A 26,237-nucleotide genomic window follows, 5' to 3' on the forward strand; every position below is an offset into this window, starting at 1 on the left:
ACTACCGATGTGAATTTACGTTGGTTTCAGTTCAAAATAATGCAACGCATTTTATATACAAATGAAATATTGTTTAAAATTAATTTAGCTCAACAAAAAGAATGTACTTTTTGTAATGTACACCGTGAAAAAGTCACTCATCTACTTTGTGAATGTACATGTATTAAACATATATGGGACAGGTTTGAGCAATGAATATTTCTTAAAACTGGAAATAGAATATTTTTCTCTAATAAAGAAAAATTATTTGGCTTAAGAGGTTCAAGTAATCATGCATTAAATTGTTTATTGATAGTGATACGGCTAATGATTTACACTTCCAGAGTAAAACATCAATTACCTGTTTTTGATAATAAATTTGCACTTCAGAATTATTTCAAGAATGAAAAATATATCGCAGAGTCAAATTGTAAAATGGTAAAGTTTACAAAGAAATGGTTTCAATTACGTGCCATGTTTACATGAGGTGATCTGTTCAGTTCCCTTTCCATGTACAATTATACTTATGAATATTATTGTTCATTTACTCCTCGCATGTTTCTTAAATTGTTTACTATTATGTGAACCTGACAGTTCAATTTATATATTTGTTGCAATTACTGTTGTTCTGCATTTCGTTGTTATTAATTTGATTTGTCATTGAAAAGATATCTTGTTATGTTTGAATAATAATAAAACCCCTGTGTTTTTTCCTTGGTCATAATCTTTTATATGGGGGGAGGAGCACCCAGAGCCCCCACCCTCAGTATGCCACTGTTCAAAGGCACCATGACCTTTGTAGCACACAATGAAAGGATTTGAAAAAACAAAACACGCTCTCCAATACTTTGGTTTAACAAAAAATGTTCTTGCCTAAAGAAGGAATATTCAAAGCTAAAAGATAACATATTAAAAAGGAACAACAACAGCACTATTCAAGCAAATAAGTAGATTTGGAAATGAATTTTGACCGCATAATTCGAAAATTATGGCAAAGATAATGAAAAGGTTAAGAGGAAGTCTGCTGATTAGCAAGAAATCCGACCATCATATTTATCATTTTATGCCATTTTGGATCAAGCCTCCTTTCTTACCCCAGACAAAAACATTCCGTGTTCACTCAAGCATGAACGAAACTAAATTATTTTAATAGCATTTGAAGGATAAGACTCCAGAGCACGTATTGACACCAAAATAAAGAGATTTATAATTTGAAACAAATTTTATAGACTTTTCAAATCTGTCCCATTTTTTTTTATACGCACTGTATAATACCGTGTTCAGATTATCCCCCGCTTACCTGGACATCCCCAGACCTGAGCATTTTGTGTCGGTGTGTGATTGTTCCAGTCATTTAAGATTTTTATGTTAATTTCCTGTAGCTTCCCTGTGCTTGAGCCAATCTCTAAACAATGGGTCAGATGCATAAAAAGTAGCAATTGCTAGCAAGCCATTGCTTTAGCACAAGCCAAGCAAAAGATCATGCTTCAGCAATTGCTTTATTTCATATGCATAACTATGGAACTTAAAAGTGCCACCGAGATGTTGAGATAATTATCTTGGGAAGTCGACATCATGATAGCAAAAGTTCAGATGACGAGATCCTGGATCTCATCTCATCATGTCCACATCTTTCAGAAGAGATGACAAGATCCTGGATCTCATCATGTCCACATCTTTTAGAAAAGATCAGATGACAAGATCCCGGATCTCGTCATGTCGACATCTTTTAGAACAGATGATCAGATGACAAGATCCTGGATCTCGTCATGTCGACATCTTTTAGAACAGATGATCAGATGACAAATCTTCTATCTCGTCATCTGATCATTTCTTCTAAAAGATGTCGACATGATGAGATCCGGGATCTCGTCATCTGGTCTTTTCGCTTGCAGGATGTCAACTTCCCAAGATAATTATCTCAACATCTCGGTGGCACTTTTAAGCTTCCATAGACACTTACATTGGCTTGTAGCTAGATTATTAGAGAGAAAAAGGGGGAAAGAGGTAACAGTATTATTTCAGTAGTTTAAAAAGAAAGAGAGTGGAGAGAAAAGGGGAAAATGAAGAGAAAAATGGGGGAAAATGAAGAGAAAAATGGGGGAAAACAGGAGAGAAAAGGGTGAACAAGAGGAGAAAAAGGGGGAAGAGGAAAAAGAGGAAATAAAATGGAAAATACAGAGAAAAGGGGGAAAGAAAAAAATGTATTTCTTCAGGACTTTCCATTTTTCAATCTTTCTTTCTACTTTTTTGTCTCATTTTCTTTCACTTTCTCTCTTATCCATTCCTTTATTTCTATCCCTGTTCATGTCTTTTATCTGCCTTCCTGCCTGTTTCTGAATTTTTTCTCTTTCTGTCATCTCTATGCCCTTTCCTTCCCTCTCCATCTGTTGTCTCTTTTCTTTCCCTCTCTTCTCTCTCTCATCTCATTTCCTCAGCTTCTCTCTCTATATAAACATGTTGTATTAATTGGAATAACACAAACTACATAAAATATTTATATTTTATCATATATTTTATTTATTTATAATATTTATTTATAATTGACATTCAAAGAAAGAAGACAAGCCCATTGAGCAAAAATTCACACATGACCGACACACATTATTTTGTTTCACCCATTTTGATCATAATCTTTGCATTTCACACAGATTTAGCCATCACACTGATAAATCATAAATATTACAGCATATCTGTCTATGCACTTCATACAATGGAAGGCCCAAAATTCAATGTTTCTATTGCTGTCCATTACACTCAAACACAATTTTACATGTGATATACATCATATTTACTTCAATTTCTTTACATAATTTCTTCCAAATTACACATATCAAACGATCATTTAGAAGAATGGAAAATATACACGACATTCCAAATGCCCTGTGTCAGATTACTTACTGTACATCACTGATCAGATTTTGAACATTATATTTACAAAGTCAGGAAAATCTTTCATAAAGCTGTTTTTAAAGTTATGCACAACTTTACGCACAACTTAATGACTGACTGTAACATCTTCTTAGGTGCTTAATCACCTACAAAGGGATATATCATCTAGCACAAGGGTCAACAGATGTGTGGAAAGTCATGCATAACTTACAAAAACCGTCATGAAATGTCCCCCAATATATATATAAACATATATCAAGTTAAAGTAATGTATTTCAGAATATTTCAAAGGTGCAAAAAGTCTTTCTTAAAGAAACATTTTATTTCAAGGTGATTTAGTGTTTTTTAAATACATGTACATAGAAAATGAAGACCAGGGTCCTGGAACACACAGGTTAGCGATTGATCATACACTTGATTTTACGATTGATTGTAAATTGTAGTCAATGGAATCAATTGCAGAAAAATGTTCTACGATCAATGCTAAGTTGTGTGTTACGGGCCCCTGAAAGAAAATAGCATGCAGCCCAGTATTTATACATTATTCCAGTAAAAATATAAATAATTTCATCTACCCAATATACTACATCATATTCCATTATCACAACAAATGTGAAGAGGTCTTCTTTACCTTTTCGTTAACATTTAAAACAAAAAATGATAGTAAGAACTTGTACTATTCAAAGAAATCAGGTTCCAATTGTCACAATGTTGCAATATGCATCTCTCGTAACAATTATGTAAGAAATCCCATGCAGTGTTTGTGTTGTGACAATTCATAGTAATTATAAAGACAGATAAATGTTATTGATTTCAATATTGGTAAATATACCAAAAATATACCAAAATTTGGTAATGGTTAAAAATACACAGACTGACAAATGTGAAAAAAAATCAATACATGGATATTGCCACACATTTACACATAAATAGTCATCAAAATTATTTTTAACAATTATTTGTATAATTTTGGTAATGGTCAAATACATAAAGACAGTAGATTCTTCTTCATTATAGGGAATATATAACTTTCATAAAAAACTTCAAATGTTTTTTATCCATATTTATTTCAAGTATCTGGACGGATCAGGCATATATGAATATTGCAAGTGGAAATTTATTGATGGCACTATTAACATATATATAAGCATCAAATACAACATTTAAATTTTTTTTAATCTGGTAAAAAAATCATTGACTTAATTAGTTTTTTTTTCATACTAAATTTCATGTCTTGACTGGCCCTAATCTCAATCTTTCATGATATATCTTCTCGAATAAGAAAAATTATTGGAAAATCTATTAAAAACGATTATAAACTCTTTCAATTTAGGGTTGCCTGGTTCAGCCTCTCTCATGTTATCATTCATTGAAGCCTCATCTCTTATCTTTATCTAAAATCATTTGTCTAAAAACTTTTTTACTAAAATCAAATTTGCGAAACAGGTTGTGTTTTGAAGTACACGACCAAATATGACATATGATATTTCCTCAAATTACATCAATGGAATTTATGTTGGAGTACATGTACATAAGCATTGACTTGATTGAATGGGAAGTTCTGGAAGGAATAAGACCTGCATAAAGATTTGTAAAAAAGAGAAATATTCATGACAATGAACCCTGCATCAAAAATGGAAGAACCCTGATAATGGTGGATGCCAAAAATAGAATACAATAACAGGCAGATCCAGGGGGCACAGCCAGCCCGTGACCCCCCCCCCCCCCCTTTGAAAGGAACAATTAAAATTTGTAATGTAAAAATGCAGTTAAAACAGAAGTGTGCTCCCCCTTTTGATATTTTTTTTTGTGGTTTCCCAATTCTTTGCTGAACCAAATGTCTTTATTTTGGGGTGGAAAACCTTTGTTTTTAAGTATTTTTATTTGTCTATTTCTTTTTAAAAAAATCCTTGATCTGTACCTGAATACCATTAACCTGCAGAATATTGATTTCTTCACATAGGCTTCTACGAAGAAGACGTGTGCCCTATTCCCACTGCTTGAGAACAATGTGTCCTAGCTCAGCTTACTATTATCCTATCGTTAGAATGGCTAGGGTTAGTCCTTTTTAAATATGCCTAAGTATTGACAGGTAAACACAAAATGTGCTTTCCAATGACAACACTGTATCTTGTGCTACCCTTTTATATGATGGAAGAGCCCATAAAGCATCATAGGTAAACTGCTGGAGAAGACCGTACCATTGTTCTTGGAAGGGGTGTTTTGTTCACTTGAATGTGATGAAATTCAATTAAATGCATAAACATATTGACAGGTAAAACATAACATGCACACTCTGGTGACAAATTTATATCTGACGCTACCCTTCATATGATGGAAGAATCAATAAACATCACATGTACACTGCAGGAGAAGACCACAGCATTGTTCTTGGGAGGGATGATTTGTCAACTTGCATGTGAGGAAGTAGATGGGCCTTTTGACTGGTAAAACATAAAGTGTTCACTGTGGAGACACTACCACATCTTGCACTACCCTTCTTAATGATGGAAGAACCCATAAGCATCATAGGTAAACTGCAGGAGAAGACCATACCATTGTTCTTGGAAAGGGTCTTTTTCACTTGAACGTGAGGAAGTATGGAATGAAGACCAGGTATTCTACCTTGTCAATTGACAACGATCCATTCTGAAGCGGAAAAAAAACAAGAGAAAAAAATTATGTATAATATAATATTTTATAATAAAAACAATATTCAAATAATATTAAAGATATATGTACAAATTATAAGCTGATTTTTTTATTGTGGAAATGCGGTATTCAATCGAGTGGGAGATATATTTTTAATGATTTATACAAATGCTTTTATTTTCACATCTAAGTAGACACTTAAGATTTCACCAATTTCTTTTCACATGCTAAAAGCATTCAGGTTAAGAGTGTATACCTGGGTTGTTAGGCTAACATTATAATAAACAATTGACTTTGTAATCATTACCGTAAGGTTGTAATCCATCATTTTGATGAATTGGATGGAATACATCGGTGTAAAGTACATTGCACCCATATTGCTATGGGAACAATATATTTAAATCAATACATTCCAAGATGTCCAACTTAATGGGCATACTACTCAGAATACATCATTTCCTTTATCATCCCCATCTTCTCAATCATCACCACCACCACCATCATCATCATCACCATCATCACCAATATCAACATCAGCATCATCAGCATCACCATCATCACCATCATCATCATCACCATCATTATCATCGTCATCATCATTATCATCATCATCATCATCATCATCATCATCAACATCATCATCACCACCACCACCACCATCATCATCATCATCATCACCACCACCATCATCATCACCCTCATTCTATAGCTCTAGGTTAATACCTTGCCGATGGTTGATAAGATATCACTGAAAAGCCTGGAGTTGGAGGTTAGATCCTTATTCAGTAATGTTCCTAGTAACTCCTTGAAGGAGTCCAGGCTGATGCACCCAGTTTGCTGTCTGTCCACAGTAGAAAACATCACCTGCAATTTAATAAGGTAAAATCAAACGTGGCCAGTGAATATAGACATGCAAAGGATGATATAATTTTTACTTTCAACTTCATGAATAAAGGCCAGGGATGGAGACAAAGCTGGTTGTTCTGAGACACAGGGCAACTCAAGGAACCCCTCTGCCTTAGACTTTGTATTGTGGAAAGTTGAGTTTTAGCCAAAGTATTTCCTTCTATAGATAAAGATATTTGAAGCTCGATTTGGCGTCCTCTTAGTTAAAGAAATTTTAGGGATTGGCTATGCAAAGTTTGTTTTCAATAGGACGTGTCATCTGGGTTGCGAGGTTGTTGGATTCCTTGTTTTGTTAAACATGACTAAGAATCGCATCCATCTGGTTTTTATGAATGAAAACAAATCAGTTTAGGGTTCTTTGGATTCCTTTTTTTATTAGTCACAGCTGGACTTTTGTCTCGTGTTCATGACTGAAGACTAATCAGTGAGCGATACTCCCGTAAAAGATAAATTAGTTCCACTTAGCAACAGCGTAGGCACTTTTATTTTGTTAACCGATTAATGGTCGGAAGATATGCAAATTAGCTAAAAGGTACATTGTAAATAGGTATCTAGAAAGATTGTTGAAGGTGAAAGATTGAAGGTCTTAATGATGCAAGGCGTATTAATTCTTAGTGATACGGTTAGGTTGGTGATGTGAGCAGAATACCTGTAGCATCGGCAGGTTATCGGGATTCATTCCTTCTTGAGCTTGCATCAGCGTAGCATCACATTTTGTGGGTGAAAGTTCGTTGCCGGTGATTCCCAACACTTTAGATCTTCCGAAGTGTGGTACGTACATTTAATTTGAAATGTTATTTGTACTGGTAGTGAATGTTAGTCATATTAGAGTATCAGGATGGAATTATTTTGTGACAAGACTCACTGATTTCCAAACAAGTATTATTAAGTAACACAGATTTGTATATGTGGGACATGTACACAAACATGTTAGATTTGGAAAGGCCTGTGGTATGAATTGTTTAGTTAAAAATTATGAAAGAGCTATTGAGCATATTGTGATTAATGAGTTATGGCTCTTGAGACATGAGGATTGATATAATTTTAGGACAATTGTTATAGTAATTTCAATTATGGATAAATAACTGGAATGGTTAGTTGTCTTATTTTCAGTCTCTAATGTTAACTGTTGGATTTTATCAAGTTGAAACTGATAGAAGTCTTTATCTTGATACAGAGAAAATTATTTTAATGGAATGCTAGCATGAAAAAAGTAATATAAGTATGTAAGACGAGTTAGTAATTTTGGATTTGTTCTTTGTTTAACAGCAGTACAAGTAATTTCTACACTGGAACTGAATCCAGCCAGTGTGGAGTGTTGGTTTACGATCACGTGACGAGTGGGTGTTGATCCTGGGTAAGCTGTTGCATTATATTTGGGCGTGGTCTAAGATCTACATTCTAATTATGTGCATGGTGTACAATATTATGTTTGTACTGTATTGATTTTATTGATTTAAATTGAAATCAGAATTGAGATAAATAAAGAGTACATTTCAAAAACTTTAAATGAATTCTTGTGCGGAAACCGATTTGACTTATGGATGCTGTCCTTTTGATTGAGGTATTTTGAGATGCCATTGAAGAGTGTAGTTAGTGAGGCTTTACAATTTGAGGGGATTTGTATGTCATTTTTGATTGAGAGGATAATGACGATGGTCTCTTTGTCTGCCATTCTTCAGGTTACAAACATTCGAGGATAAGGATGGTTAGGCAGGCTAGCTGCAAGGAATTAAGCATCCATAACTTGAATTATAATTTGACGCATTTAATATAATTTTGAATTCAGAAATACATTCCTATTTTTGTAATGCTGTTTTTATAGCATTATCTATAATATACACTTCAACAGTATGCTTATTAATTGAGAATAAGACGACTCATGTATTAATGCCATTATTTGATTGTATACTTACGATGGCCTTGCTTTATATCTTGCAGGGTTTTTTTTTTCTTTTATTTTTGTCTTGTGATGGACAAATAAAGACAAGTGAACATGAATCTGTTGTGCCCCTTGTACTTCTTGGAAGTGACCTATTCCGACCTACGTTCTGCGTGCTACAGTACAAAAGACTCAGGCCGAGTTCAAGCCGGCCCCGCCTCGGTCCCTGATGAAGACCACTACAAACCTTACAATAAGGGGCCTGTTTCATAAAGACTTAAGAACCATTCTAAATATGTCATTATTGTAACTTCCATTGAATCCTCGATTGCGATTGGCTGCAGAGCCCTGTTACCATGGTAGTTGCCATAATGGCAAAGTTACAACGGTTGTAACTCTTTACAAAACATGTCATAGATTGAAAACTTACTTCAGCTGAAGATGTAATATCAGTTATATCAGCACTGTTTCAGAATAAATGCCATTTATCAAAGTGTAATTATGTCTTTACTACTGGTGGCAGCAGTGGGATGTTTGAACACACAACTCGGCCCTGTAAAATGAAGATTAGCGATTGATCATATGGCTGTGTTTTTTTTTACAATCGATTGCATTAATTGATTATTGTGTATGATCAACTGTAAAATCATAAATATGATCAATCACTGAGCTTATTTTATAGGGCCCTGATATAACTTGAATTTAAGAGAGATTAGAGAGAGAAAAAGGGAGAGAGGGACATGAGAGGGGGGGATGAGAGATATGGGAGGGGAAACAGAAGGGGGATGAGAAAGAGACAGAGGGGAAGAAGTGATGTCAGAGGGAGGTAGAAGGGAAAGGACCAGAGTGTTTTCTTTTTGTTCAATTGGGGATTAACAATGAAATTACAAGTGCATTAACTGCTTTCCTTCAAACATGTGACTCTTCTCCCCCCCCCTGTATCCACTCTCCTTTTTTGACCCTCTCTCTACATCATGTGGAGCATTGTGGTCCAGTGGATTGTGTCTGAATGTTGGAACAGAGGGTCACGGGTTCAAATCCCAGCCATGACGTAATTTCCTCCAGCAAGAAACTATTCCACATTATGCTGCACTCGAGCCAGGTTAGGCTAATTAAGTTGTGGATCGAGCTAAAGCCAGGGTTTAGATAGTTACAACTATTTATATAATCTGGCAAAAAACGCAACATAAATCCATCTATTATTCCTAGAATTAGGGTAGCAATCTATCTATACTTACCACAAACTGAGTAATGTTTTGCTGAAACATAGATTGGTTGACCTTCTCAAATGCGTCCCTGACTGGACCGGTCAGCTTGGCTAGTCTCTCACAGAGGCAACTAATCGTAACAAACTCTTCTAAACCAAAGAATGTACTTGCACTGACCAGCTCATAAGCCTTTACAAAGAAGGGTAGAACAGACAAAATCGATATAGAATTTAGAATTAGGTTTGAAATTGTAATAATAACTTTGATTCAAAGTATGAGTATACATTAAAAATGACCACACATTTACAGCTCCTTCCTCTTCTTCTCCTCCTCCTCCTCCTCCTTCTTCTTCTTCTTCTTCTTCTTCTTCTAATACTACTACTGCTGCTATTGCTGCTGCTGCTACTGCACCTGCTGCTACTACTACTACTACTACTACTACTACTTCTACTACTACTAATACTAATACTACTACAACTACTACTACTCTGGGCTACTACAACTACCTCTACTTATATCATATCTGCTTCTACTACTTCTTCTACTTAAGAACATTTATATTCTGAAGAATAAATTCAATTAAGGGTGTGTGTATTTGTGTTCTTATTTGAAAATGGTCTTAAATCTATCAACATTGTATAAAATTGGTGGATTATATTGTTTTACCTCCTTGATATATCTCTGTTGAGCTCTGGATAAATTCTCTGGAAATGTTGTCTCTAGCTCTTTGAAGGTGATGTGTCTAAAAAGTAAGAATATCAAATACAAATATATACAAATATTATGTCAAAATCTATCAAGCATTAGATTGTTTGTATTTACAAAGGTCTAAATAGTTGCTCACTCACTTTGCTTGCTTGCATCTTTTTTTACAAATTTTTGGGGCTCATTATGCCACTGATGGTAAACTCCATGTAAATTAGTTGGAAGTATACAATTCTTTGTAAGCATTTTAAAGAACAATTCTATCAGCAAATTTTTTCAGTATTTTTTTATCATTTTAAAGTAATTGCCAATTTACTGATTTTTTATTTTTATTATTTTTGTTTGAAAAGACTGGAAATGATGTGTCCATTTCAAATTTGAATTTCAAGGGCAGTAACAATAGTAACATCAAGCAAAAAAAATAATTAGTGTTAGAAAAGTGTTGGGAAGAGACAAAAATATGACTTTGATTAAAAGCTGTAAAGATAATAAAGTATTAATGTTCAATATTTCATAAACTCAGTAAAGAAAATAAAACAAAATAAATTTTTTAAACATTTACTGTTAGAGCATGCATTTCTTCATTATTTTCCAAGAGTTCATAGGAGCAAAGATTAATTGGCAGAGAAATGGGATATAAAAAAGGACACCAAAATTAAAGTCAAGAAACAATTCCATCTTCAAATGTCATTCATGTTAGATCAGTTATCATCAAGACATCAAACAAATTCAATGTAATGATCACAGATAGATTTATCATGATGGCAATAGGACATGATCAGGGAAAGTTTCAATCAACTGTTACAGAATTTAGGTCAGTGTTACTTTGGGTTACATTAATGGCAGGGGTGGCACCAGAATTTTTTGATGGGGGTGGGGCAGAATGATCTATTGGTGAAGTAAAGTTTTCTAAAAATTAATAATAGGGGTATCATAGATTCAAACAACCAAAAACTATTCATTTCATGCTTTTTTTGTCTTTTTATCATTTTTCTTATCTTTTCTTTCTTTTCACTACTTGAGAATAGTGGGCAGCTGCACCCCGTGTGGTGCCGCTCCTGAAATGAATTACAAAACAATTTTAGCCAGTGTTACTTTTAGCATGTTACTTGAAACAAAATTAACAAACTCTTAAGAATTGGATCATTTAGCAAAGCAGAAATCATGAAACCATTTAAAGGATATGGATGGTTTACCGTTCCTTCAACTTCATATCGGCATTAAACCTGGGAGAGATTTTGCAGAAAGCAAAGACAGTGATTGTCAAAAAGTAGGACTTTGCTAGGAAGAATATATTACAATTAAGTAAATATATATAACAGTACAAACTCATATGGTTTAATAGTTTATCATGACGGCTCTCAAATAATGGCATTTAGTGACTTTGTTGAAAGCATACCAATTTTTTCTGACTTTTTAGTGCAATTAGTTTGACATTTTAAGACTTTAAGACAAATTGTTTAGAACTATACACCACATGTATAAAACTTTAATCTAAAACCTCAAAGAAGAGTTGTTACAGTATCAGGTTTAAACGACGTGCATGTAATTTGAAACATTTTTACAGTGTATTTTCAATGGTCTGAGGGTGAAGCACTGGTCTTTGAACATTACTATGGCAGGACCTGTCCCTGTAATGAAACCATCCACTAACACCTTGTCAGATGACACAGATTTTGATGCAATATTCATCAGCTTACCCATCTTTATCCGAGTCAAGCTTGGTGAACTTGAGAGCCAGCTCGTCTCGTTTCTCCGCAGTGATGTTAAGATGAAGGTCAGCAGACATCAGGGGGTTCGGTGAGGGGGGCTTAGGGGTGTAAGGCTCCTCAAGGACCGGTCCTACAGGGGCACAGCTATTGTCCACAGGCTCATCAATGTCCATCTCAGAATCTGGGCGTGGCAAGCTGGCATAACAAAACAGAATGAACAATGTAAATGTCATTTTACACCTTCCATGTAGGTAGTTCCCTGTTTATGATTTTGTTTCATGATATCAAGTTCCCAATAATAATCAAATTCTTTCTTCCTCATTCTACCCTCTTAATCCAGAGCACAAAGAGACTTATAATTTGCGCTTTACTAATAACAAACTATTTTCGCCTTTGTCATTATAATATTCATTGTTATTTTTTCAGTTGCTAACAATTATCATTAATAACATAACTTTGCATGATGCGTGGGTTGTTACACAAAAGAGGGAAGTGTGAACAACTCAATTTCATCCTGAATGTGAACGCATGATGAACGTATGTGAAAGCAAGATCTGGCAAAGCAGTGACATGAGTTTACATACAACTTAAAGTCACACTTGTCTTGTGAAACATTCCCCTATTGTAGAATTTTATGAATAGATAGACTTAATGAATTTCCCTACTTTTTCAGTAAACAAAAATATGAAAATAACCATCAAATTGTGATTTTCTTTTGTTTTTTTCCATATTGAGTCCCTTACCTCTATAGTTTACTTAGGTCCCCACACTGGCCACATTATAGACTTCGTTCTAGTGAAGACACTACAATTTTACAAATTCCTAGCGTTGTCTCAAAAGGGGGGAAGCTAGTTTTGATTTCTGCGGTCCCAAATTATAAAATAATTTACCAATTCAGCTTCGATCATGTACTTCTGTTGAATCTTTTAAAAGAAATTTGAAAACATATACATGTATACTTTTGTAGTGTAACTGTACTATTGGAGAGCAATATGTACAAAGCGCATAGAGCAATTTCAATTGATTATGCGCTATATAAGAACCAATTTAAGATTATTATTATTATACTTTCTGTTGAGCACAACCCCCCCTCAAAATTGATGTGACGGCCCCTGGACATGTCTAAATAAACTTTAATTTCTCCATTATCTCTGATAATGTTAGTTAGCCTCTTCATGATTTGAACTCACGACCCTCTTATTAAGAGACAGGTGCTTCCACCACCACACCAAGACTCCTCTATACGTCGCACGCACCTAATATCATTGGTGGCATCATCGGGTTGGTCTAATGTGATCTCTTCCGGGCCACTGACCGATTCTTCAGGAGCTCTCTCTTCCGTTTCCATCCTCTCCTCGTCTCTCTCCTCACTCCTGCCTTCATCGTCATCTTCAATGCTGTTGTAAGGTAAAGTTCAGTCTTGGTCAAAATTTTAGATATTAATTGGTTCAAGGGTGTATTTCTTACAGACTTGCTTGCAAAATATTAAAGACGTTTGATATTTGAAATATTTGAATTTCATTTCCATTATACGTGCCTTGTAACTTTTGAAAAAGCACTTTATAAAATTGAATGTTATTATACTATATTTTGTCTCGACAGGGAAACAAATTAAATACCTTCATTGTTCAGTCAAAATGGAATATGGTGCTGTATAAATGACATAAATAATTGTATAATCATTATGATATCATTATCATTACCATTATCATAATCATTATCATTACCTTAAAAATTAACATTACTGTTATCATTATCATTGTCATTACCATTACAAATTATAATTATCATTACAAATAAACTAAACAATATCATTATCATGACTGTTTATCATTACCATTACACTTACCATTAAAATTATCAATACCATTTTCATTACCATCACCATTATCACAACCATTACTAATTTCATTACTATCATTATTTTCATTCTGACCTTTCTGTTACAATATCCTCCATTTGTCCTCCACTTGGTAAATGTCTCCTCTGCTGGCAAGATCCATCTTTCACCATTCTCTCAGCTTTCTGTGCACCCCCACTTCCACCATGCGACCTCTGACCTCCAGACGATCTATATTCCGCTCTTGACCCACGAACAGTCGAACCATCAGCCGTGCTCACACCGGAATCATCATGTCGCAGATCTCTCCGATTCATCTTTGGTTTAAAAGAAGTTCTATGAACGGTTGAAGGTACGTGTTGAGGATCAACGTCTTGTTTTCGCTCTGTTCTTTGTCTTGCCACTGAGGGCGCTGTAATACTTTGTTTTCGTGGTGCAGGTTCCTTAGCTGGCGGAGACTCTTTGTGGGTGGGTATCGTGGGAGGAGCAGAGTTCGGGAGGGCAGCCTCTTGTTTGATTCTTTCCTGCCATTTCTTCTTGCGAACATTTGTCCCATGGGAGCTATAAAGAGGAGAAAAAATAAATGATCAAGATTTTTAGAAATCTAGTATGCCTTAAAACAGCTGAGGAAAAGGTAATACTTCAATCTTATTGCAAAAATTTTCCACAAAGTTTTGCAGACTAACTCTACTGAATCACAAAATGGATGCTTTCTGAATTATCGTTGAATATTTTTAAGTAATTTAAATTGGAATAAGGAGAGGTAAAACACCAAATAATTTTGTAGAAATATACCCCAGACAAATCTAAACCAGAACAACCATACATGTAGAATGAAAGCTTTCAGAAACAAATGGAAGTAATTATACAAACAGAGTTCACTGTTTTCCTTTTCCACTAATTCAATGGTAAAAAAAATCTATTTTGGTTATTCCCAGAGTGTCAAATCAGCTGAAAATTTGAACCAGCAATATCAGGGATTTGCATCACAATTAGCTATCCATAATTACACTGAACTGGGCAAGAGTTTAGATTAATTTGATTTCAAAATATATAAAACATGACTACTTTACCTTGGAAAAGTGAGCCCTCTACCAAGAAACAGATCTTGGGCTTCCCTCGGAAGAACAGCATTCTTCACTTTATCATACTCTTCACGATAATCTAACCTGTGAAAAAACAAAATGTTGTTCGTTTACAATTCATTCTTCTCTCAATATAAAATATATACATATTAATTAATGCAAAAAAATATGGAACATAAAAATATAGACAGGAAACTGTTATCAAAACCAGGGTCCGTAACACAAAGATTAATCGTATGCTTGATTTTCACAACTGATTGTACATTTTATTCAATGTAATCAATCGTAGAAAAATTTTCTACGATCATTGCTTAGTTTTACAAAACAGGCCCCAGATAACCCAATATCGAAAATGGCATTGTATATACATGAATATACGACACATGATATGATCAATGAGATACATGTAAGTTATAGAGTATGTTATGGTACGTCACATGACATACTATATACATGTATAATGCAGAGATAGATGATACAAGAAATTCAGATATGAAACATGAATAACGGTATTTGCTACATCATATGATATGTATAATGTGTAGCTGACACAGGATATCCAGATATGAAATATTAATAAAGGTGTTTGCTATATCATGTGATATGTATAAAGCAAGTATTATTACCAGAGGGTCAGGTGACATTCTGGATTTTCAAATAAACAGATCACTTACTTTTGTGACAAGCTATGAGAATGACCTCCAATATGAAGGTCACTGTACTTTTGTCTGTGAACAGGATTGGCCAATCGTCTCTTTTGACCTCTGACCTTAAAGAGTCGCTCCTTCTCGGCAAGAAACTTCTCTGGTAAACTCTGTCCTCTGGCAAAAGAATTTCACAGAGAAAAATAATTAATTTAAATAGACAATACTCGAACCGCCATTCAATCTTGTTATCAAGGTAAGAAAACGAAAGCAAAAATATTTTTGTGTGTTAATTTAACACCAAATATTTCATCATCAAAATAAATGAATAGCTACTCAGCAAATACTTTTGGATAATACATAATTCATTATAATAACTATGAATTATCACTTAACACGTAAAATTTCAATTTAATATACAATGCTCACTTTTATGTGAGTTTTCGCTATTAAAGCGATGCGGAATGAATCCTACTACGCAGCAAATGCATTGAAAATGAAATAAAATCAAAATGAAGTCCTTAACAAGGGTTGGTGAATCAGAATAGCAGTAAAATCCAGCGTTTCAGAGCTGACAAACAATTGCAAAAATACAATTTGTCCAGGGTCACAAACACAACTGATTGATTCATCTAACCTCGGCAAAGACTACATCGTTATGAAGGGCTTTTGACAATAGCTACTGCATTAAAGGTTAAGTCTACCTCAGAAAAATGTTGATTTGAATCAATAGAGAAAAATCAGACTAGCACAATGCTGAAAATTTCATCAAAATCGGATGTAAAATAAAAGAGTTATGACATTTCAAAGTTTTGCTTATTTTTAACAAAATAGTTTATATATGAACGAGCCAGTTACTTCCAAATGAGAGAGTCGATGATATCACTATTTCTTTTGTTTTTTTATTGTTTGAATTATTCAATAGTTCAATTTTTAAGAATTTGACGATTAGGACCTCCTTGCCTGAAGCACAAAATGTTAAAATAATGGAATTCCACGTGTTCGGGGAGGAATGAAACTTCATTTCACTTGACAATGATGAGAAAATAAAAATATTTCATATTTCATATAATAAAATACAAAAGAAATAGTGAGTGAGTGATGTCATCAGTTCCTCACCGAGATTTGCATGTATTTGTTTTGTGAAATGAAGCGAAACTTTAAAATGCCATAACTTTCTTATTTTACATCCGATTTTGATGAAGTTTTCACTGTTATGCTTTTTGATTTTTTTTCTCTTTTTATTGAAATCAATTTTTTCTTGAGGTGGACTTGTCCTTTAATTCTGTGGTAATGTATTCAAAATTACTTACTCTACTGGTCTATCACTCTGTTCTACTTGTGACCATAAGAATGGTTGCGTATGAATAGCGACAGCTCGCTGTTTCTCAAGAGAGAATGGCGTTGATTTGATGGCAAGACGAGATGAATCTTTCTTCTTCTGAATGGATACAGACCTCATGATGGTTGAAGACCTAGAAATTAGCAAAATAATTTTTTTTTATCATTTTTTGTTTATAAAGTGCTTTTACTAACAGCAAAATAGCAAATAATCATAATTCATAATAATAAGAAGAAGAATGATAGCAATATTCAATATCAATGACAACAATAATATATAATAATAGTAATGATAATATAATAGTATTAATAACAATAACAATGATAATAATAATAATAATAATAATAATAATAATAATAATAGTAGAAGTATTTAGTGATAATGGTAATAATCATTACCATCATCTTTAGTGGCGGAATCAGGATTGACAAGTACATGTAGGGAGGTTTCAAGTTTTTTCTTCAAATAATTTTTGAAGAGCAGAAAAAAATCTCCACCCTAATCAACTTCCCACCTCTTTCTCTCTCTAAATGCCATGGAGAAAAGGACCAAGTTTCAAAAGGTGGGGGAATAAATCATACAAAATAAGAAATGCCATGAGTGAGTACAGTAAATTTTGAAGTGCAGTGTTTCGAACCTCCCTGAAATGCCTGAGGTTCGATCACTGGAAATGTCCCCATTCAATCCATCAAGTAAACCTACATGTACGTTGTAATTGGTAAAGATACATGTAATTTGGTGATTAGCTGGTATCATGGACCTAATAACTACCTGGATCAATCATGAATGTACATGACGATGTACCCCTTCACTTCAGGAACTGTGCTCTAGCTCAATTATAGGCCTTCATTATTTTATCAAAAAAATCAATAAATGACCAGGATGTACAAACATCAACAACAATGTAGCAAATCTTATCAGAGAACTTGTTATACATGCATTAACAAGCTAATTTCTGTTCTTTTCAAATGATCATGCTTGTGAGGCATAAGTCTGAGAAAAGTATTGATTTTTCTTGAAAGTGATAGCTTTACCTAGTCTGATGGTTCAGACCTTGCAAACACCATGTTAAAAGGAAATACAATCACAGAAGGTGACTGGATTCTTTACGTCAGTTCTCTACTGTGAATGAAGTGTACATTGTGATGAATTTTTATTTGAATTGATTACTTCTCAATCAATATTCATTGAAAGTAAGTTGGGTAGCAGGCCCATATACAATGTACAAGTTCTAATATAAGTTATATGGAAAAGCTCAGCTCAAAGCCCCATTTCATAAAGAATTACAACTGTTGTAACTTTGCCATTATGGCAACTACCATGGCAATCTTGATTTTGATTGGCTGCTGAGCCCTGTTGCCATGGTAGTTGCCATAATGGCAACGTTACAACAGTTGTAACTCTTTATGAAACGGGCCACAGATCAACCTTATAAAAGATTCAAAGTATAGTTTCTCAATCTTCATGAATAAGTTGTAAAACAGAAAGTACTACATTTATAGAAATACTTTTATAATTTTTTGTAAATTTTATCCTATTTATTTCATGGTTAGTGAATGATATGACACTGGAAAATGTGAAAATACATTTACATCAAAGCCTGATGACTGAGACTAATGACTAATTTGTCTTGGACCATTGGTTATTACATAATAACCAAACTAATGAATAGATGCAATGTTGAACAATTCTTTGTACTCATTGAGTATGAATAGAGGATGCTCTTAGCAGTCAATATTTAATGCTATTGCATGAAATAGATACAAGAAGGCCCATGATGTTATATCAATAAACGGGAGCAACAGCTCCCGTACCAAGATGCATTATACCCTTCAGTGTAAAAATTCTTTATGATATGATGATGAACTGGTTTTGGTTGAGGATTCTGTCTGGTTGGTTGTTGGGTGGGTTTCACCCCAATTGGTGATTCACCTATGAATCAACTGGCTTAAGTATTAAATCTTTGGAATTGAAAATTTAATATCCAATTTCTTCCATGATCAGTGAACGATCATGGGAACTGGGAAACTGGGAAAAGTTGATTTTCCTAGATAGCAAGTTTGCTTTCGACTGAATTCTGTTGTTATACTTTCATTTCTTATTACCAAGACTAAATCATGATATTACAGGGCTCTTTTGAAAAGCAGAGCTCTAATTTGCTGAAGAGACCATCCTGTCTAAAGAAAACAGAATAAAATATAAATTAACTGATACGTCATTTCTTGAAGTGTGTCTGTATAAAATATAAATTTGTCTGTATTGTATCAATTATATCTTGTAGACAAATCCTTGTTGGGCTCTAATACTCCTGATTTGGGTTCTTCACCTCATCTTTAACATGAAATGAGTGGCGCATCTATAAGGGGGTGCAAGGGGTAACACATCCCTATTATATTGAGAATTGCCCACAGAAGAATCATAATATAGCTGAATCTAAGAAAATTGTAATCTGTGCCCTCTGTATTTTGAAATTGTCTATTTGCACCCCTTCTATTTCAAATATCTGTATCTGCCACTTATGAAACACTACAAAACCAAAGGGGTAAAGATGTGTAAAATTCTAACCTGAATTTTGATGTCTGATATGGTAAAGTATCTTTGACATTAAACCTTTCAGCCAATTGGTCTCGGTCTGGATCCGGTGGAGTTCCACAACGTTTGTAGCGAGTTCTCCTCACCTGGAAGATAGAAAGTTATGCTTAAAACTCATCTTTTTAAATCTTAAATATCATATGTTTATTGGCCCATTTGATGGTATTTCTTTATTCATGATCTGGTGAGAAAGTTGTAAATTGTAATATTAGTTTTGATACATTTTGTTGTGCAAAGTATTTCTATTTTCTATTTCCTTTATACTTCATTTCCTCTCTCTCAACCGCTTAGAGGCAATTCTGCGATTTTGCGGTATATAAAAATCGCTTATCATTATTATTAAGAATTGCACGTTTATAATTATTTCGAAAAATAGAATTAAACTAGACACCTCAGTTTTCAATGCCTTGTTTTCATGACAATTTTTTTTTGCTTCTGTGTTCTAATACATATCTTCATATACTATGTTTTTCATGACATATGCTATTAAGGCTTTTGAAACAATAGCAAATGGTGTAAATCTGAGAAAAAAAAGTATCAATAACACTAAGTATCAATAACACTTGACATGCTAAACACAGCACTGCTAACAAGTTTGATGAGCAGAAATTTCATTAATGAAAGTTTTATATATTATTGAATTCTGCTTTGATTTTAAGATTGTATTTTTGCAATTCAACTTATTGGCCTCAAAATTAGTTGTCAGTCTAATTCTATAACAATGTAAAGTAAAACAAATAAGCAATAAAAATCTAAATAGAGAGTGAGGGTGTGGCAACATTGATCAGCATTCTTAGTGCAGACATAACTACGAAAAGGAAGTGAAATTTTCATGTAATTTTCTTAATTCAAATCAAATTAGTGGGATTTTCTTAACATTCTTTTAATACTTTCCCAACATATTCACAATGCCATGTCTGGTAAAACTTTGAGCTAACCAAGTCGAAAGAATATTTCGAATCTACAGTGACCAAATCACCAAATAAATGCTGAAGAAAAAAAAACACTAAATATCCACAACATACGAAATCAAGTGAAGTAAACAAATTAACGATGGATAGCCACTGGATCATAACTGCACAAATTGCACAAATTATCAATTATCTCAAATGAAAAAAAAAAAAAATTCTGACAGTCACTGGAAAATTTCAAATCAGCAAAACTATATCCGACATCAAGTTTGAAGAAAAATGAGAGATACATGTATTATGAAATTTAAAGTCTTGAAAAATTCCAGAATATCAGAACTACAAAAGTTGTGTGTTATAACAGGTTTATTTTGTGATGTCACATGTGAGCAACTCCCTACATGTCGTGTGAAATAAATAGCATTAAGTGTCTTTTTCTCAGAAAACTGAAATTGATTATCCTACATGTTTTTATGACAAAAACTCTTTCAGTAAAGTAATGAACCATTGTTTACAGAATGAGAATTTACAAACACATATTAGTGGTGTACAGGGGGGGGCTTGGGGGGCTTTCACCCCCTCAATTTTTCATGACCGAGAAAAAAGAGAAAGGAAATAAAAGGAAGGAGAGAAGGGTGAAATATGATACTATTTTCTGAACACTATCAATCACAAAATTGAATTTAAAAAAAATTAAATCTTTTTATAAATTTTGTCCAAAATGCCACATCTCGTTCCCTCAATTTTTTTTGCTCAATACGCAAATGCATCATATCATAGGGCAGCTGCTGGCATATGACATCACAAAATCAAATCTTAATAATTCATATTAGGCACTGAACATTATAATCTGATCATTTTTTTTCCTCAAAGACCAAACCATTAGAAGAATTTTCTCTCATTTTCTTCCTTGATGTCAGAATGATCTCTCTCTCTTTTAAGGACTAGTACACCCCAACAAAAACTTGATTTGAATAAAAAGAGAAAAAATTAACAAACATATCACTGAAAATTTCATCAAAATCGAATGTAAAATAAGAAAGTTATGACATTTTAAAGTTTCACTTATTTTCAACAAAATAGTTATATGAACGAGCCAGTTACATCCAAATGAGAGAGTTGATGACATCACTCACTCACTATTTCTTTTGTATTTTATTACATAAAATATGAAATATTTTTATTTTCTCGTCATCGTCATGTGAAATGAAGTTTCATTCCTCCCTGAACACATGGAATTCCATTATTTTAACATTTTGTGCTTCAGGCATGTCAGGCAAGGAGGTCCTAATCATCAAATTCGTAAAAAATGAAATATTGTATAATTTAAACAATAAAAAACAAAACAAATAGTGAGTGAGTGACCTCATCGACTCTCTCATTTGGATGTAACTGGCTCGTTCATATAACTATTTTGCAAAAAAATAAGCGAAGCTTTGAAATGTCATAACTTTCTTATTTTACATCCGATTTTGATGAAATTTTCAGCAATGTGCTTGTCTGATTTTTCTCTATTGATTTAAATCAACATTTTTCTGAGGTGGACTTGACCTTTAAAAAAACATTTACCTGCTCAATGTGTAACTGACACATAACCTCATTGGGGCCATACTAAATTATGTAAGACATGTTATAGGTCCAAGAAAAAAATGACAAAAGTACTGCATTAACAACTGAGCGAAAAATTGAATTTTTCAATCTTTATCGCCAATTTAATTTTGTTTCAAACAGAATGGAATACATGCAATCAAATAGCATACACCATATTACTTAATATGTCCACTGTCCAGAGGTGGAGCAAGGGGCAAAGGTAATAGGTGGGGGGGGGGGCTGGGCTAGGAGACTACAGCACACCCCCTCCCTTTTTTTTAACGTGTACAAGAAAATTATAACAGCACCATTCAATTACAAAGGATTTTCTGCACGGTCAGCCCCCCCCCCTCCACCATTCTGCGGCCCCTTCCTAAAAGGACTTTATTTTGTTTTGTTTCCAATTAATAAAACAGAAGCAGGGAGTCAAATTTATATGAAGTTACACAGCCTGTCACACTTTTCAATAAAACAGTGAGATATTTAGATTATTCTATTATCTTTTCAATGTTTACACCATTTTTAAACAAATACCCATCACTTTTTTTTAATCTAACAAGTGAAGACAAAAAAGATGAACAAGTAACATGGTATCATATTCATATCATGACAAGGATTTGTCACTAAAGATACTTGAGTTTGATATGTACATACAAAACTTGCAGATTGATAATTTTGAACTTCAACTCAATTGTAGATACATTTGAATAATTTTTTTTTATTTTAGATATTTCTGAACCATCGTCACTTTTTAAACTGTAATTTCAAGCCACGGCTGGTAAATGATTTCAAAATGAGTTCAAACATAATCCAATGAAATGACCACCAAAAATTTAAATATCAAACAAAATAAATCCCATTTTATAGCTTATCATTTTATACCCACTCTAAATTCATAACATGAAAAAAAAAACAATCCTAATCTCTAGTAATTTGCTATAATCGAACCACTAGAAAAAAGAATGAAAATGAAGGATTAATCAAATTTGAAAAAAATATATATATTTGAAAAGCAGAAAGCTAACTACATGTACTCACCAATGGAAGGCTGGGCTTCAAAGCTTTATCATCGCCCCTTCCGGAGGGAGGAGGGGGAGGAAGCTCTTCTCTGGCGTGGAGAAGTCTCGGCAGCTCAATCGAAGCCTTGCTGTTGGATGAGAGAGATTCCATTTCCTTTGAAGGGGAGGACGGGACATCATCGGGGAGGGATGGAAGAGTTGCCCCTCCCCCTGTGATGAGTGGGAAAGTCTGCTTGTTGGGGTCAGCGGTCATTACATCACTAGAATGACCTTTCATTGCTTTGTAATCACTTCAACTATAAAGAAAAAAAAGAATAAAATGATAACAATAAGGGTTTTAACATTGCGATATGTGTTTTTAAAATCACTTGAAACAGGGGTGCATTTTTAAGGTTTTTATAAACATTTTGGCTACATAATAGACAACCTTGTCAATAAAATGACAGCAAATTGCCTCACAGAAAAATGAACTCACTGACACCCAAAGTTCATGAATTCAACTACAAAGTAAATTAAAACATAAGATATCCTGAATATATCTCTATACCTGGGTGTTACAATGCAGAGTTTACAACTACAATAGAAAACAAGTATAAGAGAATCAAGGTAAATCATCATCATTGTCACCATCACCATCATCATCAAAACCATCACCATTGGCGGCGGAAGCCAAAAAATTTAGGGGGGACGCAGGAAACAAAATTGACAAGCAAAACAAAAATGTATCAACCAAAATTTCAGGGAGGGACTATCAAAAATTTTTGACAAGCAAGAAAAAAAGGGTCATCAACACAAAATTTAGGGGAGGATCGTCCCCCCCACCTCAAATTTAGGGGGGGGACACGTCCCCCCCTCCCCTCTGCCACCTATGACCATCACCACCACTGTCCTATACCATCATCGTCATCGTCATCACCATTTTTCTTTTTCAGTTTCAGTTTGGTTTATTTTCATTTCAACTCAAGTCAATTTAAGATTTTTAAAAATCATTACAAAGATATAAACGAATATACAAATATATAGCCTACAGTATGAGAATATGTATCAATATCAGAATATGACATAAATATTTACAATAGACACTAAACAATATGATGATCATATTAATAATGATATTTACCATGAACTATATAATTGTGATAATAATAACTGTAGAATATTCACGATAAAGCATTTTGCATATAACTTCTTTTATTCATCTTTACTATTTAAATAAATATTGAGGAAATGGAGGGATCCACTAAAAGCAGGGCTTGTTGAGTGTGGATTCTTCAAAGAATAAGTTAAAGGACAGATTTGTAGATATAATTATAAATGCAAGAACAAGAAAAAATCCTAAAAAAGAAAAAGTCTTATTGTGATGAATGGAGTACAGAAATGATGGATGGAAAGTGAAAAGAAATGTAATCGAGAAGAAAGACTGGTGCACCTGTGTGGATGAAAGAGAAAGAAAGAGAGAAAAAAATAAGGTTGATTGCAGATGAAAGGGAAGGACAAAGAGGAAGGAAGAGAGAGGTTGGGTCCTGAGCGCTCAATTGGGGCTTACTCTGTAAGATTCGAGAATGTGTCTTTATAGCTTGATTTTAAAGCATTACAGACTAACGGAGTTAATGATGTCGTGACTGAGTGTATTTCAGTATTTAGGACCGTAAAAAGAATTTTTTTTGTGCAAGTAGAGTGCGGGTACAGGTACAGTGAAAACGGAGGGATTGTCTTGATGGGTAATTGTGAATGGTGTTTTTTGTAAACATGTTAATTAATGTTTGGGAGTTTGTTTAAATTCAATTTGTAAATGAATTGCCATTTGAAAGAGAAATAGATCTGAAAGTTTTAAAATATTCGACTTGTAAAATAAATTGTTAGTATGAGAACAAGGCCGGATCATCACCACCACCACCGTCATATACCATCGTCACCACCACTACCCGTACCATCACCATCATCATCACCACCACCATCACCACCATCACCACCATCATCACCCTCATTATCATCCCCACCATCACCATATTATCCTCAACGCCACCATCATCAATCATCATCATCACCATCATCATCATTGCCTTCACCACTACCACCACCACCACAACCACCACCAAAAATTTAGAAAAGTTTGCAAAATCAAAGCGAGTACAATACGAAACCCATTGACCACAAGAGAACAAAGTTACGTACCAATGAAAGCCAGTTTTATATTCACGAGCCAGAAATATTACGTTCCATCGCGCAATTGAAGTCCCTTTATGTCCATGGTACTCAAACCTCATGCAACATTAAAGTATCACTCATTAATCTGTAATTAATCAGTTCTCAAAGTGATCATTGTGGTGAACTTATAAGGACCTCGACAAACACCGAATGTAAACAATTCTACGGGGTAGATACACTTCTCAAACTTCTTCACATGCCCGCACGATCGGGCCACTTTTACGCACTACGCTAGCTCTGCGGCGGGAGGGTGCAGTGCAGTATGCATTGCGCTGCACTTGTCGTGCAACTTTCCCCGGATCGATGCCCACCACCACCGATCCCGTGTCGTGTAGAGGTGCAATCGTTTACCCCTCGACCCCTACGCTAACGGAAAGCAAGGAACCGGGTTTATTGTGATATGATTTTAAGCCATTCCAGTCTAAAACACATTAATCTTGATTGGCCTTTGATTAATGTACAATGTAATTGTGATAATCATTGTGCTGTTTCATGAGTTCCAAAGTGGAACTTTGCGAACTTTGGACTCGAAGAATATCGAGCATCGCTTCTAGTTACCATAGCAACCGAAGTAGTCGGCAGATGGCGCTCATCCACATCCGTAGTTTGAACAAGTCTGCCTTTTGCATCATTACTACAGTGCGTATCAAAAAAAGTTTACACTTTGAAAAAGCCCTGGGATTTAAAAAAATATACAACATGTTGGTAATATTTTCACATACAATCTTGGGTTTAGGTCTCATCTATCCTATGAAAGTAAAAGTTTTGACAGAATGATACACTTGAGTGAGCACTGTCCATTTTTGTAAAGCTCGCAGAAATCTGTTTGCGCAGAAATGTTCGTCTGTACGCTGTGTCAAGAGGAAAGGGCGAAATCAAACTTAGCCTGCGACACATTTTTCATATTTAGTCAATTGAAATGAAACGGATACATTCAAGCATTTTCTAACAATCTTTCCATCCAAATTGAAATTTCAACACTAGTAAACACAACCTTTACCCTTTTTGTGCCAGCTGGATCTGAGGACTGAACAAATCAGTCTGAATCTGAACAAATCTGAACAAAAGTTCAT

The 26,237-nt window shown here is 34.2% G+C and overlaps 1 protein-coding gene across 1 annotated transcript; it reads right to left on the bottom strand.

Annotated features, from left to right (window-relative positions):
- Nucleotides 1-4,638: 4,638 nt before the first annotated feature.
- LOC121405796 lies at nucleotides 4,639-25,499 on the bottom strand. The gene is made up of 13 exons (XM_041596749.1): nucleotides 25,132-25,499; nucleotides 22,976-23,252; nucleotides 19,413-19,525; nucleotides 16,819-16,980; nucleotides 15,536-15,682; nucleotides 14,850-14,945; nucleotides 13,873-14,337; nucleotides 13,193-13,333; nucleotides 11,925-12,131; nucleotides 10,186-10,261; nucleotides 9,550-9,708; nucleotides 6,247-6,387; nucleotides 4,639-5,520 (listed from the first exon to the last, which is right to left on the bottom strand). The coding sequence occupies exons 2-13, from the start codon at nucleotides 23,231-23,233 to the stop codon at nucleotides 5,452-5,454; spliced, it is 2,034 nt and encodes a 677-aa protein (XP_041452683.1). The 5' UTR covers nucleotides 23,234-23,252; nucleotides 25,132-25,499; the 3' UTR covers nucleotides 4,639-5,451.
- Between the last annotated feature and the right edge of the window lie 738 nt (nucleotides 25,500-26,237).

The sequence above is a fragment of the Lytechinus variegatus genome, chromosome 19 (assembly GCF_018143015.1).
Source record: "Lytechinus variegatus isolate NC3 chromosome 19, Lvar_3.0, whole genome shotgun sequence".
Classification (NCBI taxonomy): domain Eukaryota; kingdom Metazoa; phylum Echinodermata; class Echinoidea; order Temnopleuroida; family Toxopneustidae; genus Lytechinus; species Lytechinus variegatus.